At 28.1% G+C, this 13,903-nt stretch overlaps 1 protein-coding gene across 2 annotated transcripts in view; it reads right to left on the bottom strand.

The window, feature by feature from the left end:
* The window catches only part of LOC107445685 (potassium voltage-gated channel protein Shaker), a 237,248-nt gene that overhangs the window by 187,926 nt on the left and 35,419 nt on the right, over positions 1–13,903 (bottom strand). Inside the window, exon 1 of one of the 2 annotated variants that reach the window (XM_043039400.2) lies at positions 7,779–9,689. The exons of the other annotated variant lie outside the window; for it this stretch is intronic. Within the exon in view, the coding sequence (XP_042895334.1) occupies positions 7,779–7,867 (89 nt within the window). The 5' untranslated portion in view covers positions 7,868–9,689. Of the gene's footprint in view, positions 1–7,778; positions 9,690–13,903 lie in introns of those variants that run through there. 2 annotated transcript variants of the gene reach the window in all.

Genomic DNA, 13,903 nt, shown 5'->3' with positions numbered 1-13,903 from the left:
ATACTCATGAATTATCACATTCGATATTTATCACGATGATATCGTTAGTGATGATTATTACCGTATTTCCAATATATATCATAAGGCATGCCATTTGCAATAAATCGTGACAATGAACCTTAAATATAGTCTTAGTGATACTTGAATATTGTTTTTTTGTGATATATCAATCTTTCGACATGCGCACAAAAATTAAAAAAGAAAAAAAAATTCGATAAGATACTAAAAGTATATACTGTAACTCTCATTTTGCAAGGTGAGTAAATAAATGCGACACGATATTAGAACACCTTAAATTGCAATTTTTCAAACCAGTGTTGTTGTTTGTTTTTTCAAGTTTCATTAGATTTATTGAAAAATTTAGTACTTTGACCATGACATGTTCTCGAACAGCTTTTTAAAACCAGTGTCATTTACAAGACGTCGGGTATTTGTTTGCATGAATTTAAAATGTTTTCTTCACAAGGAGAAAGTGTTAAATGCTCTTTTTATGTAAATACGTTTTTTACTAAGCTTTATTTTCTTATAGGGAAAAAAATGAACACTCGGTAATACCCTTAACTTAAAAAATTATATTATTTATGTAAATTTGTAAAGTTATGAAATTTTAATTTCGATGTCGAAGTTATTTTAACGAAGCAATTTTACAGAAGATGAAGTGCACTTATCATGTAATTTCATAGCTCTTAGTAAGGAGTTTTTTTTATTGTTTAACTTTTTTAATGATCATAGAGCTATTAATTGAACAAAAGAAATAATGAAAAAGAATTAACAGCTTAAAGCCCATTTTATCTAATAATAGCTACCACATAACTGAAAACACATATACAAAATACATATTGATAGTTATACTTGTAAGAAAATTTAGTTCTTTGATTTAAAAAATTAAGCACAGTTAGTGCTTTCTTTTTAGATAACAGTTAAATAATGCAAAACAAGTCTTTTTAAATAGCATTTTAAATAACATGATTTTTTTTTATACCATTAATATTTTTTATTTCAGACTGCGGAATAAAGACTATTTTATTGTATCTTATACTTGATATTTGTTCATAGATGTGTTTTCGCAAAATTTATACTTTTAAAATCGGAAGTATTAAAAGTACATAAAATAATTTTGAAAATAGTATATTTAAACGAAAACTATTCTATACGACAGCATTTTACAAGTAAATTTTTAAACTCAGTAACTTTATAGCATGGAATGTGATGAACTCTAATTAAAAATGTGTCTTCATAAACAAGTTATCATATAACTCTATCATATAATCAATCCCCATCGAATTAATTAAAACAAATGAGATAAGACCTTACATTGAATTCTATGTTCGATAGATTATTTCCAGCTTTATCTTACACGTTGTAGCTTTAACTCTGTAATTTAAAACCAATCAATCAATGCAGATATAACTGTCCAGAAAAAAAACCCTTAAACAAACAAGCTTTTTATGCTGATATGCAACTGTTCTTTCTTTTTTTTTTTCTGGTATTAACCTGCAAATTATTTCGTCACAGTTTTATAACTGTAATCACTTTAGCCAGAGCAGTGAAGCGTCGTTAATAGTCTTTTCAAAGACAAATTACTCTAAAGCACTGGCTGTAATCCAAAAATTCCTCTTAAACACTGCTGTCGAGAGCAAGTACATAAACCATTAAAGAAAAAAAAATACTCAGAAGATGACTAAAATGATAGTAGGAAACCTGTCGAATGTCAGCGGGTTTGTTAGTTTCGAAGCCTTTTAGACAAAGCTTTGGCAATGGTACTGTAGCTCGATGCTTGGAAAATTTAAAGCTATCGTGCTCGTTTGTAATTATAAATGAAAACGACAGTTTCGACATTTTTAACAATGCTTTCGGTTCAAGTTGAATGGAAATGTGGTATTTAGAGGAATAAAATGGATTTCGAATTCAAAACTGAAATGATGTTGTTTAAAGTTTAAAGAGTAGTGTCTTCGATTTTACTCATCGGATCATAATGGGACGTCGTCCAGTTGAAAAAAGTTTTAGTCACAATTTCCATCATTTTTGCAGTTACAGCTCAAATACGAAATAACACTTAAAAATTCATAGTATTTTGAAATTTTCTGCAAGTGTGCTGATGCTTTGCTCACTGTTAACATTTTTGTAGCATGTTGAACCATAATTTGATACAAATTATCTGTAATTTTAATAAGGTTCAAAATTGAACCAAATTCTCCAGCAAATTCATTTATAATTTAATTATTCAACTCAGTGGGCAAAATTGAATAAGACATGGTTAAATTTAATACCCAGTAAAAGTTGTGACTAAGTAGCACAAAATTATGGTTCAAGGGGTATCTATATCATGGTTCATCGTGGAACTAATTTTTCTGTTACAGTTCAACAGGTACTTAATTATTTAAAAGAATATATTTCACTTTTGAATGAAATCGTTATTTCATGATGACGAAAGATGATCAAGTGATCAATATTTGTAAAGCAGAGGGAGCGAAATCAAAATTTCAGGAAAAAGAGCTCCCACCTCAGTACTCTCTCCAAAATTGATTCAATTTTTAACCATAATATTTGTGACTTGAATCCTAATATCTCGTGAATTTTCTGCAATCTTAATAAGATTTGTAACTAATCCACGTTTCAATTCAAATTGGACAACAATAGCGTGTAATGAAGTTTAAGATTGTTTAAATTGCACTATAATTTAAACCATTTTGAGCTGCACTATCTTATATTGCACTATCTCTTTCATTTTGGTGTCTTTCAAAGTTGCAACAAATTAACAATTAATATTGTGGCCCAACAAGCCTTAATAAACTAGACATTATAGAAATGCATTGAACTAAAATATGGTCTACATTGTCTGCAATCTTAATAGCCTCTCAAGTTAAACCAAAATATATTTGCAAATTAACCTTTCCAGAATTTAATTGCTCGATACAAACGCTTAAATTTTACTTTGTTCACTTTGATACCTTGAGCCACCGTGACTCAAGGAATAAAGCTTTCACCTCCCGATGAGGTGTTCCAGGTTCGAATCCCACCAATAGCTACTTGATGCGAATTCTACTCCCTGCTGGCACCGACCACAGTACTGACGTAAAATATCTTCAGTGAAAGATGGATTAAGGGTTAGAATCCCTTTACCGTTCAGCCAACTAATAGTTTTCGTCGTTTTCCCCTCCATGAATCGCAAATGAGAGTTAGTTTCATCAAAAAGTCCTCCACGAAAGCTGGTTTATCCCTTGTCTGCCAGGTTAGGTTCAAAAATTGAACAACAGAGTTTATTACTGATAGTTGTGAACTCAAAATCGGGTCAGCTGTTCAACGCCGGTTATAAAATTTAACACCTTGTTAAAGTTAAAACAAACTTGTGCGATATTGTAGCTTAATGTATCGATATTGCGGATCAAACGTTGAACAAAGTTCCTTTAGGGTGTTTAATAAAACTCGCTGTCGTAAGGTCATATAGCTAGATTACGCGAGTTGCATCAAAATCAGAAATTCGTCAAACGAAACTCTGAAGAATGAGAACTATATATTCACTGTAAAAAAAATAAAGCTTCCGATAAATTCATTTATCTGCAGTTTAACAAATACATGTTTTAATTTGTCAGTCACTTTGATCTGAACAAAAATATAAAATTTAACACCTTTGTTAAAGTTAAAACAAACTTGTGCGATATTGTAGCTTAATGTATCGATATTGCGGATCAAACGTTAAACAAAGTTCCTTTTAGGATGATTAATAAAACTAGCTGTCGTAAGGTCATATAGCTAGATTACGCAAGTTTCATCAAAATCAGAAATTAGTCAAACGAAACTCTGAAGAATGAGAACTATATATTCATTGTAAAAAAATAAAGCTTCCGATAAGTTCATTTATCTGCAGTGTAACAAATACACATTTTTACTGTGTGAGTCACTTTAATATGAACAAATCATACCATCAAACTAACTCTTTCAAATTATGCTTTTGGAAAAAGAAAACTTTTCGCATTCTGCTTGAATGGAACTTGCGAAAGTATAATAAAAGAAATGAAGCAATAAAATCTTAATTTCATCGCCTTAAAAAATTGCTTCCATTCCAGTCTGATGGAGACCCATAAAAACCAAATAAAGTGAAAGGTTAGCTACTGTGAACTTCCCAGGTTTCAAGAAATGTTGAAATTTTCTCCAGGATTTCTTTTCAAGGAATGTTCGCCAAAGACGGCAATTTGGATTCCCCGCAATTTTCAGGTTCTAAACGTTAATAAGATTCTTGTTGGCCAATCCATTAACTTCAGGTTTTTTTTCTCGGTAGTCTTAAGTGATTATGAAAACAAAGTTTAGCTATTCCTTGATTTTTATTTCATTCATTTTTATTCGCACACTTTTGAATTTTTTTAAACTGCCTTCAGCTTTTATTTATGCAAATAAGTTTTGAGCTCTTAATTGTTAGTTTTAAATGATGTGTTTAATTAAATAATAAGCTTAAATGCAAATGAAAATTTTTTTTCACATACATTTTAACGCTGTCATTGGCAGAGAGGTAAAACTGACCCTTCCATTGTTATTCATATTTTAAATTAGTAACCAAATTACTTTTACCTTATAACAATCAATTTATCAACTTTTATTTTTTTAAAGTAGTAAAGTTCTTGTTAAAATCCATGCTTCTGAGAAACACCAAAGAATTATGGCATTGCAAACCTTTTAATTTACTCTTTTTTTGAAAAAAGAATACCTGATATCATTTCATTTTTTAGTATCAAACTTGAAGCTAAAAAATCATTTATTTTAAACAAACTCGTACATTAAGAAAAGAAATATGGTTAAAACTACTATTAGAATACGATTAAATTTACCGTGTTTCTGGTGCTGTAAGAACACCTAAGAGCTCGGTAATTTTTACCGAATCGCTCTGGTAATGATTTGGTAAAATTAATAATGAAATATGGTGTTTGATAAAATTTGGGAAAATTTGATAATTTTATCATAGCGCCTTAGAGCATGGCTTAATTTACTTTTCAGTTTTGTATTTGTTACTAAATGTGTGTTAATAAGAACTATAAGTTTGAGAACAATCATTCCGGGTGAGCTATTTACATATGAAAGGAAAATTATCAAATGAATGCTATATATATACTTTATATTTTGGCTTTTGTTGCCAAAATAATTGCTTTATTTATCAGAAATGTCGTTACCATATAGTACTGTAATTTCACCAAACTTTTTTCTTCGTGTGCTACTTATTTTTATTAAAAACTCAAATTCTCAATAACTTTTTTGATCTATTAACCTAATAACTATCTTTCAAATCTAATTAGATATAACGCTTAGTGTTTGATGACTTTATTTGGAATATTTGAGTTGTAATAAAGATAAATTTATTAATATTTACCGCTACTCTTCTAACAATTAATTTTTTTCAGTTAAGAAACTGTGTGCTACACCAAATTATGAAAAGCTATCAGCAAACTATTATTTTATTTAAACCTTCATGCCTCCTTGCCTTATTATAATTAAGTAAATATTTGCTCTCGCCCATAATGTGAAAAGGATTAGTACCTAAAATTTAATTTTTTATTAGTATCTAAGTTTGAATTAAGATTAAATTGTTAATTCACATTCTCTCAGAAATAAAACTCTCATTTTGGACGATCCAGTAATCCTTTGACAGTATTTCGTAAATTTTGCGAATCATTTCGTCACGAAATCACGTGATTTGTGACGAAACGCGAACTCTCAAATATATGACGAAAATATTTTCTCAATTCGTAACTTCTTCTCATTGCATTGTGGGAAATTAACTAGAATGACGAAACTAGATTAAAGACTAGGCAATAAAAAAGAAACAGGCGAATTGCGCTGACCTGTTTGTTTGGTCTTCACGAAATTGGCCTTGTACCAGAAAGATCCGGAGTTCATGTCCCTCTCCTGGCATGGATTTATCTATCTGTCCTTGTTGCGTAGTGCCGTCTATATGGTGACCACTTTAAAGTGATTATTAAAGACGTTAGATACATTAGGTACTATAAGTTTTTTTTAATATTTTGAAAAAAAAATGGAATGACTAAATATTTCTTTAAGTTTGACGAAATTCGTTTCCTCGACGAAGTGACGATAGTTATTTCGTCACTTCGGAACATATACTAGGAAACGGTTTCGTCAAAAACAAAGAATATATGTAGCTCATATTAATGGCCTAAATACCATAAATTTTGATTTTATTACCAAAATTCTGATTTTTTTTTAACCAGAAATATCATTGGGGTACAATACGGTAATTTTACCAGATTTTTTTTCTCCGTGCACGATACATTGGTCTGAATTTAATGGATCTATTATTCGATTTAACACTTGTTGTTTACTTATTATGTTTACTTATTATTTACTTATTATGTTGCAACATATTATTATTATGGTTCTAGATATCTACATTGTGATTCAATGTATTTCTACAATTAAGTGCGGGGAAGTGAAAAAACAACAAATTTATATACTTTAAGTTCTATGAAAAATTTATTTGATTTGCTTTAAAAAAGTAGTTTAGTTAAAAGTTTTTTTAGTAGAATATATTCTGAAACCTCTCCTTTCGGAAAAAGCTACAGCTTTAAAGTTTTATGATAAAAGGAATTTGAACTAAATTATTCTTAACGATATCATTTTTACACAATTCAAGAAATAACATTTTTAAATTAATTAGAAATATTTACAAGGAAGACAGAAGGACGAGATAAAAACAAACTCACTAAAAATCCAAACCGTCAGTGTCAAATTATTTCTATAATTAAAATAAATAACTTAGGATAAATATTATTTTTAATTGTTTTTACTACAATAGTGTTAATTCTAAGCCTAGAAAAATTAATAGCACAATTATCTCAGAAAGTTGTCAAAATATTTTTTGCGTTTTTTAATGTAATAAATTAAATTCTTGTAATGCGTGGGAAATAAATTTCTCCATTACTTTTGCATAGTTGTTTTTTTTTATTTATTTTATTTTTATTTTAAATAATTCTGCCAAAATTTCACTTTTCCTAAAAATTTGCATTAATGACAAAATTAAAGATAGACAATTTTTTTATCTACTATATTCGAATCCTCCTGTAAAATGCTTTACGGCTCTCTTTCTTATTTTTTTTTTAAATGAAAACGTATTAACGTATTCTAAATCAATTTTCAAATATCTTGTTTTTGCTTGTATCCGATTCATTTCAAAATACTTTAATGAGTTATTTTTGCAATTCAAAGTATAAAGAAAGAGTAACCCCACTGCTTGTACCCGACCAAAAATAATTTAAATCGATCTTTTAAAATGTCTGTTTGAAATGTTTACTTTTTTGACGCACTTTACTTCAGTAATTTTTTTATTTTTTTATTACTAAAATTTTTTTGTTCTTCAAAAAAGTATAAGTTCAGAAATTGAAAATTAAGAAATGGTTTTATCAAAATATTTACTAAAAATTTTAACGACAAATCAACATAAAAAAAATAAAAAAACACACATTAAAAAGCGCATTATAAAAAACTCCAATTATTTCAAGTAAATTTACGTACTTCAGCTTACTTTAAATATTTCAAATGAACTTATATCATTATATCATAATCAAATGAACTTATATCTTTATCGTTACATTTCAAGGGCAGTATTTAATAAAACAATAATAAAACAACATTGTGCTTCAAATTAATTTAAACTTGTGAGAACAAGTTACGTATCTAAACTCACATTTTATATGTAGCTCATATTTTTCACTGAGTTCTAGTTAACAAAATATTTATTTTAATTTCAGTAAAATAATTTTTAGGAAACTTACTGGTAGTTGTAATCTTGCAGAAACTCTGGTGGCAGTTGAGTTTCATTGGTTGAAGTCCCCATCTGGGACCAAAATCCTACAGTCGCCATTTCTAATAATCCAAATATTAACTATTTGGAGAAAATCCCCTCTTTCGGCGCACTCCCCGTCGGGGAATTAACTCCTCCGGGGTATCCGTCTTGATTTTGCAGTTCTACTCATCGTTTTCAATTCCAGTCCTAACTTGGTGAAAGTTCGTGAAGGTACTGTAATTGGCTTTAAATTAACTCATTTTATGATTCATTTGTTGCATTCTGTCACTGAAATTTGATGTGATGCATTCAGAAATTTCAAAAAGTTTGACAACTGTGAAATTTTGCTGTCTGAATTGCAGGAAATAAAATTAAGATTTTCGCCTTAAATTCCAAATGGCGGAACTATTTTTCTTGTTTAGCATTGTGAATTGCAAATTTTGTTTTTATATAATTTTGCTTTCCCTGATAAATAAAATAATTAAATTTTCTCTTATATCGTTCTAAATTCTTTCAAATTATTTTTATGTGCAATATTTAAAATTTATTTTGATGTTTTTTCTTTATAATTCGATTGTTCAACATTTTTAAATTTTTTTTTTTTGACAAACCAAAACTTGTAAATTAATGCTTTTGTAGTTAATCTTTACTGAGTTATATAATTCAAACAAAAATACTATAAAATATTTTTAATTTGAATTGTTATGAAATTAATGAAATTTTTGTTAATATGATCTTTTTTAAAAAAAAATTAAGTATAACGCATATTTATTGTATTTATTCTTTAAATCTTAAGTAATCGAGAAAAAAATTATTTTTATATCTAGACTAAATTTTATTTTAAAATTTACGTTCACTTACTTATCTCCAAATTTCTCTCTAAAGTTAGAACATCTATTGTATGTTTACTTTTAGCATAAAAAAAAGATTTCTTCAGCTTAGAGTAGCTATCATTTTTAATTTAAAAAACTTTATTAAGAAGCAAAGCAACTAAAAATGTACAGCTTAAAATAATTTTTCGTAGCACAAAACTTCAAATTTAATTTTTTAAAAATTTTATTTTTTTTCTACATTATTGAAGCATTATACAATTGTGTTAATTTTTTGATGCATTAATCAGATCCGACAATTTATGCAGATTTAACGCATAACCAGAATATATAGGAAAATATTCCAAAATCAATAAAATCAAACTGAAATTTCTTGATAATAATTATACTTAATTTATTTTGTGCGTACTTATAATTTAAATTTCCCCAAAACATGTTTTTTCTAATTTAAAAATTCAAAGTAAGCAAATTAAAAAACTTCGAACCTAAAATGATTTTTCGGAATATTTTGTACATTTTTTTATTACAAAATGCTTGCAAGTTTCGAAGAATAAAATTCAATTTGTTATATTGATAGCAAAACTGACTAAAGTGACAAATTGAAAACGATGGAAAAAGACAATTTTGTCAAGCGTGTCGGCCACAATTGAATCATCATCAAACTCGAAACTGGAAAATAAAAACGAAAAGTAAAGTTTCTTAATGATCTTCCGAACTCACAAAAGCCTGGAAAGCTCCTTTTCGCTCTATCATTCTCACGGTCATGTGACTGGGCATGGCATCACTTCCCACAGCAAAAATTCTTAACGGATTTTCACCACCAGAGGTCGCAAACTTGTCACGTGTTTCGCGCCAAAGAAAGAATTGTGCTCCGATTAACGGTAATCGCCGATAAAGCGGAGAAAAGATCGTTTTCTTTTCTCTTTCTCCAAACGATAAAAATGTTCCACTATTTTCTCACTCGATTAACTTCATCTTCCTCGAAGAAGTTTTCGCTCTTCGCTGTAATAATCAGAAATGAGGAATGTTTTCGTCTGTGGTTTTCCTTCGGCTAGCCCTGTCGGAGAGCGCGAGAACTAAATGGAGCTTTTCCAATATATTTTGCGCTGAAGAAAACTAAGAGAAAAGTGCATTTCACATAGTGCCAAATTTAAATTATGTGACTGCCATAAATTCTGATTACTTTTTTGCTTCTAAGACATCATTGGCTTTGCAATGGAATAGATAATTCATTTTGACAAAAGTTTTTCAACTGTTGAATTTCCGGAAAGGAGGTTATCGGAATAACTTTGCTCGGAAATGAAAGTTTTGAATTGATCAAAATTCATGTGACTGAAAACGACGACAGCCTAGCCTATAAATAATTGAGAAGCGTTTAAATAAAATGTAATGGCTCATAATTCATATAAATAGTATTGATATTGATCAATGATATTTTATCGTCGCACTTAGATGGAGTGGAGCATTAATAATTGAATCTATTCATTCATCATTTAAACTATTAGGGTGTTTCTTTGCAGATTGTTTTCTTTTAATAGTAGTGAAATTTCTAAAGCAATATACATTTAATATTTGCGGATAATAACGCCATCATGACATAGATATTAATAAATATAATTTTTAATATATTTTATGGGTAAATATATATATAAAAAAAAGTTTTTATAATATTTTTTCGTAAATACGTTAAGCCTTATTCATAAGAATAAGTTTCGTTGGTTGTAAATTCAATTCAGGTAGAAATTATTCCAGGGTTAAATATCTTTTTTTTTAATCGTGATTCTTATGCCCTAAGAACTCATTGCTAAGTTCTTAAAGTGGAATAATTTTTTTTTAAAATTTTTTGCTTTTACGTCATGAATTTTTTCTCAATGCAACTATTCTAAGATTAATTTTTTTTTAACTGTGACCTTTTATTTAATTATTTTTATGCCATAAAAGTTCATTACAAAGTCTTTAAAGTGCCAAATTTTTCAACAACTTTTTTGCTTTTACCACATTTTTGGCTTCCTAATGCAGCAAATAATTTATGTAATTTATTTTCACAAAACTGATCTTCTGTTGAATTTCCTAAATAGAGATTATTAGAATTATTTATTTTGCTGGAAAATTAAACTTTTGACCTACAGGGAGTTTGGATATGACTGAAAACAAAGATCATAACTGAAAAATAATTGCGATGTGTTTGAAAAAGGAAATGGCTCATAATTCATAAATATAGTATTAAGTAGCTCATATTTCATAAAAATAGTATGTATTAAATGGTTCATAAATCATAAAAATAATATTAAATGGCTAAAAAAATTAGTAATTTTGAAATATGACATTCTGTTTTCCTACATTGATAGTTTGGAGCATTCTTATTTGGAGTTAAATTAACTTCTACGTTATAAGTTTAACTTTTGATGATGTTTTCTTATCATTTGTTCTATTTTTTTCCATTTTTAGAGCAATATCTGGACTATATTATTTTAACAATGACATTGACTTAGAAAACAGTATTATATATTTTTTAATGTATTACACATAAGGTTAAGAAAGAAGAAAACTGATGGACTTTTCATTTCATTGTGTTTATAAAAACTACTTTTAGGTGTAGCATAATCCACATGCATGATAACGAAACAGACAACAAAAATTCGATTTCTTGTTAGGGTAGCTCGTCATAATCCATCCAACCATTTTTCCTGGCCTTCATAAAATTGTACTCCGCTTCATTCGACGAAAAATCAGGGTTCAATTAACTTCTGATCTACCTAACTCGTCCGAAATAAGCCTCCTTGTGACTACAGTCTATGAAATAAACACTAAAATCACCTGAGCAGACACTCAGGTTAGTTCCCCTGGCTCCTTTGTATTTTTTTTACAATCGACACTTCTTTTCTGTAATCTACCTTTTAATTATAGTTTACGCGTATGTGTGGTGATAAATAAACCTTGCTTTAAGGTTTTTTGTTTAAATATTTCTTATAAAATAAGGAAGATAAGATATTTATTTTTATAATGATAAATGATATTTTCTTCATTTTTTATATTCAAAAGAATGACAAGAAATTCTCCTAAATCGAAATTAACTTTTTTTTAGAAAATATAAAAGAAAAAGCAAGGAAAAAAATAAGAAAAATTAAGCAGAAAGTTAATTATTTTAGTATTTTAATTTAAAATTAGAATATAGCTCATAACTGATTGGATGTTGATTTTTGTCTAATTTTTCATATTTTTAACGTTTCACGTCTCAAATCTTTCGTTCAACAATTAATAGATAAACAATATATTCATAAGAAAAAATACTTTTGATAGAAAGAAACAAAAATTCGTTTGGTGAAGCTCATAATTTATTTACTGTTTTTTAGGCATAGTTTTAAAAATATTTATTTTAGTGTGGCATTTTAAAAGTTAAAAATTCAAACATTTATTATTCGTTAAAAAAGGAATAAAGTTACCGTTTTGGTTTTAATTTAAATTTCAAGTATCAGAATCAGAAATAAACATTCAATTTTTAAATTCAAATACACATTGAAATAAACAACAATTTTTCAATATTATTTTTTGAAAATTGTAAATAATACATTTAGTCAAAGAGACTTAAAGTAAAAAAAAATATTTAGTTTGCAACATAGTTATGAATTTTATTTGACAGATCTTTTCCTGCGAGCTATAAGCCTTCTTTACTGAATACGATAGTCATATATCACTGAAATAGCTTTTGGCGATTTTTAACGCTTACACCTATGTGCACCCATGCATTTAGGAAAAAGATATATTTGAAGTAATGGAGATATTGAAAATATGTTCGCAAAAATTTGTTATTTTTCACCTCATATATCGATTGATTACTGAATAGAATTGTGAAGCAAACACTTGAGTAAAATTAGCAAATAACGTGATTAAATTACTACACTGAGGGAAGAAAAGAAAATTTAAGAACAAATGAAAAAAGTGATTATTAAAATATTTTTAGTATCTGTTAAGTTTGAGAAATAGTGTGATAATTGTTGTGTGAGAAGTTTTTTAAAGCTATAAGTAAGTGGGACTTAACATCTTTTTATCTATTAAGAGATTGAGTTAAATATACGTTTTAGCAACTAAATGCGTACAGTAAAAAAAAAAATTAATGTGATTTTTGCTCTAAACATGTTTTTAAGAAAGAAGCATATAATTTTAAAATGTTTTTTTCCCCCGTCTATTCCTGTTTATAGAATACTCAGAAGAATTATACAAAAACAATAATTTAACACATTTTTAGATCACGTGGTATATTGCACACAAATATCCTTAAGTAGAAATAACTATTAATCCACTTACTTTCGCTGTGTTGAGTTCTATCGTTATGCTGTTCTATTAGAAAATCATGGAACGTGATCTGAATGAAAACTTATTCTTCTGGGCCAAACACCTTAATATAAGTACAGAAACCAATGCTTATACAAATCAAAATAGTAAGTAAATCTAAGTAGTAAGTATCATCGCAAAATTTGATTCGCAACAATAATATAAATTGAGTTTGTCAATTCCATTATTCTGCCTTTCTTTTTTCTACCAAAAGCAAACGATAACTTTTTACAGTTTGCCGCTCTGGCACTGGTCTCTAACTCTCTATTTCTACATATGAGTAACCAATTAGCAGACGACAAATCCGATCCAGTTGTGACACCCGAGTAAGAAATAAAATTAGCAACAAAAAAAATGAGCACACACAGTGGGTTTATAATTAAAGCGCTTACTTATGTAAATATATAAAATTACAAAGTACTACCCCAATATTGTATATTTTATAGGTGCATGTATATGTTTATCATCATAATTTTGCCATTGTTGTTTGTCAAACTTAAATTAATCATTAAAATAGAGATACATTAGTTTAGAACCTAACTGACATGGTATATCCAATCTAAATGTCTCTAACAATATAGTGAAAAAAGAAAATGGCCCAAACTACCAGAATATGGTAACATTTATCGTGTTTCTGGCTTAATAGGAACACCAAAAAAATCAAAAAGTTTATTTACTGTGCATAAGCTGCAAGTAAATAGAACTCATAAAATAAGTTCAAAAGTAGAGAAAGCATGGAAAAAATTACAGAATTACAAAACAATGAAAAAAGGGAAAAGACTTACATCCAGTGGCGTATCTAGGGTATGGCAGGTATGGCGAGAGCCATGGGCGCAATATTTGAAAAGGGCGCAATATTTGAAAAGGGCGCAAAATCAACCAACACCAACGTTTCTTTTTTTTTTTTTTTTTTTTTTTTTTTTTTTTTTTTTTTTTTTTTTTTTTTTTTTTT

The sequence above is a fragment of the Parasteatoda tepidariorum genome, chromosome 3 (genome assembly GCF_043381705.1).
Source record: "Parasteatoda tepidariorum isolate YZ-2023 chromosome 3, CAS_Ptep_4.0, whole genome shotgun sequence".
Taxonomy (NCBI): Eukaryota; Metazoa; Arthropoda; class Arachnida; order Araneae; family Theridiidae; genus Parasteatoda; species Parasteatoda tepidariorum.
Note: the sequence above shows the minus strand (reverse complement) of the source record. Positions and strands in the feature narration are given on the sequence as shown.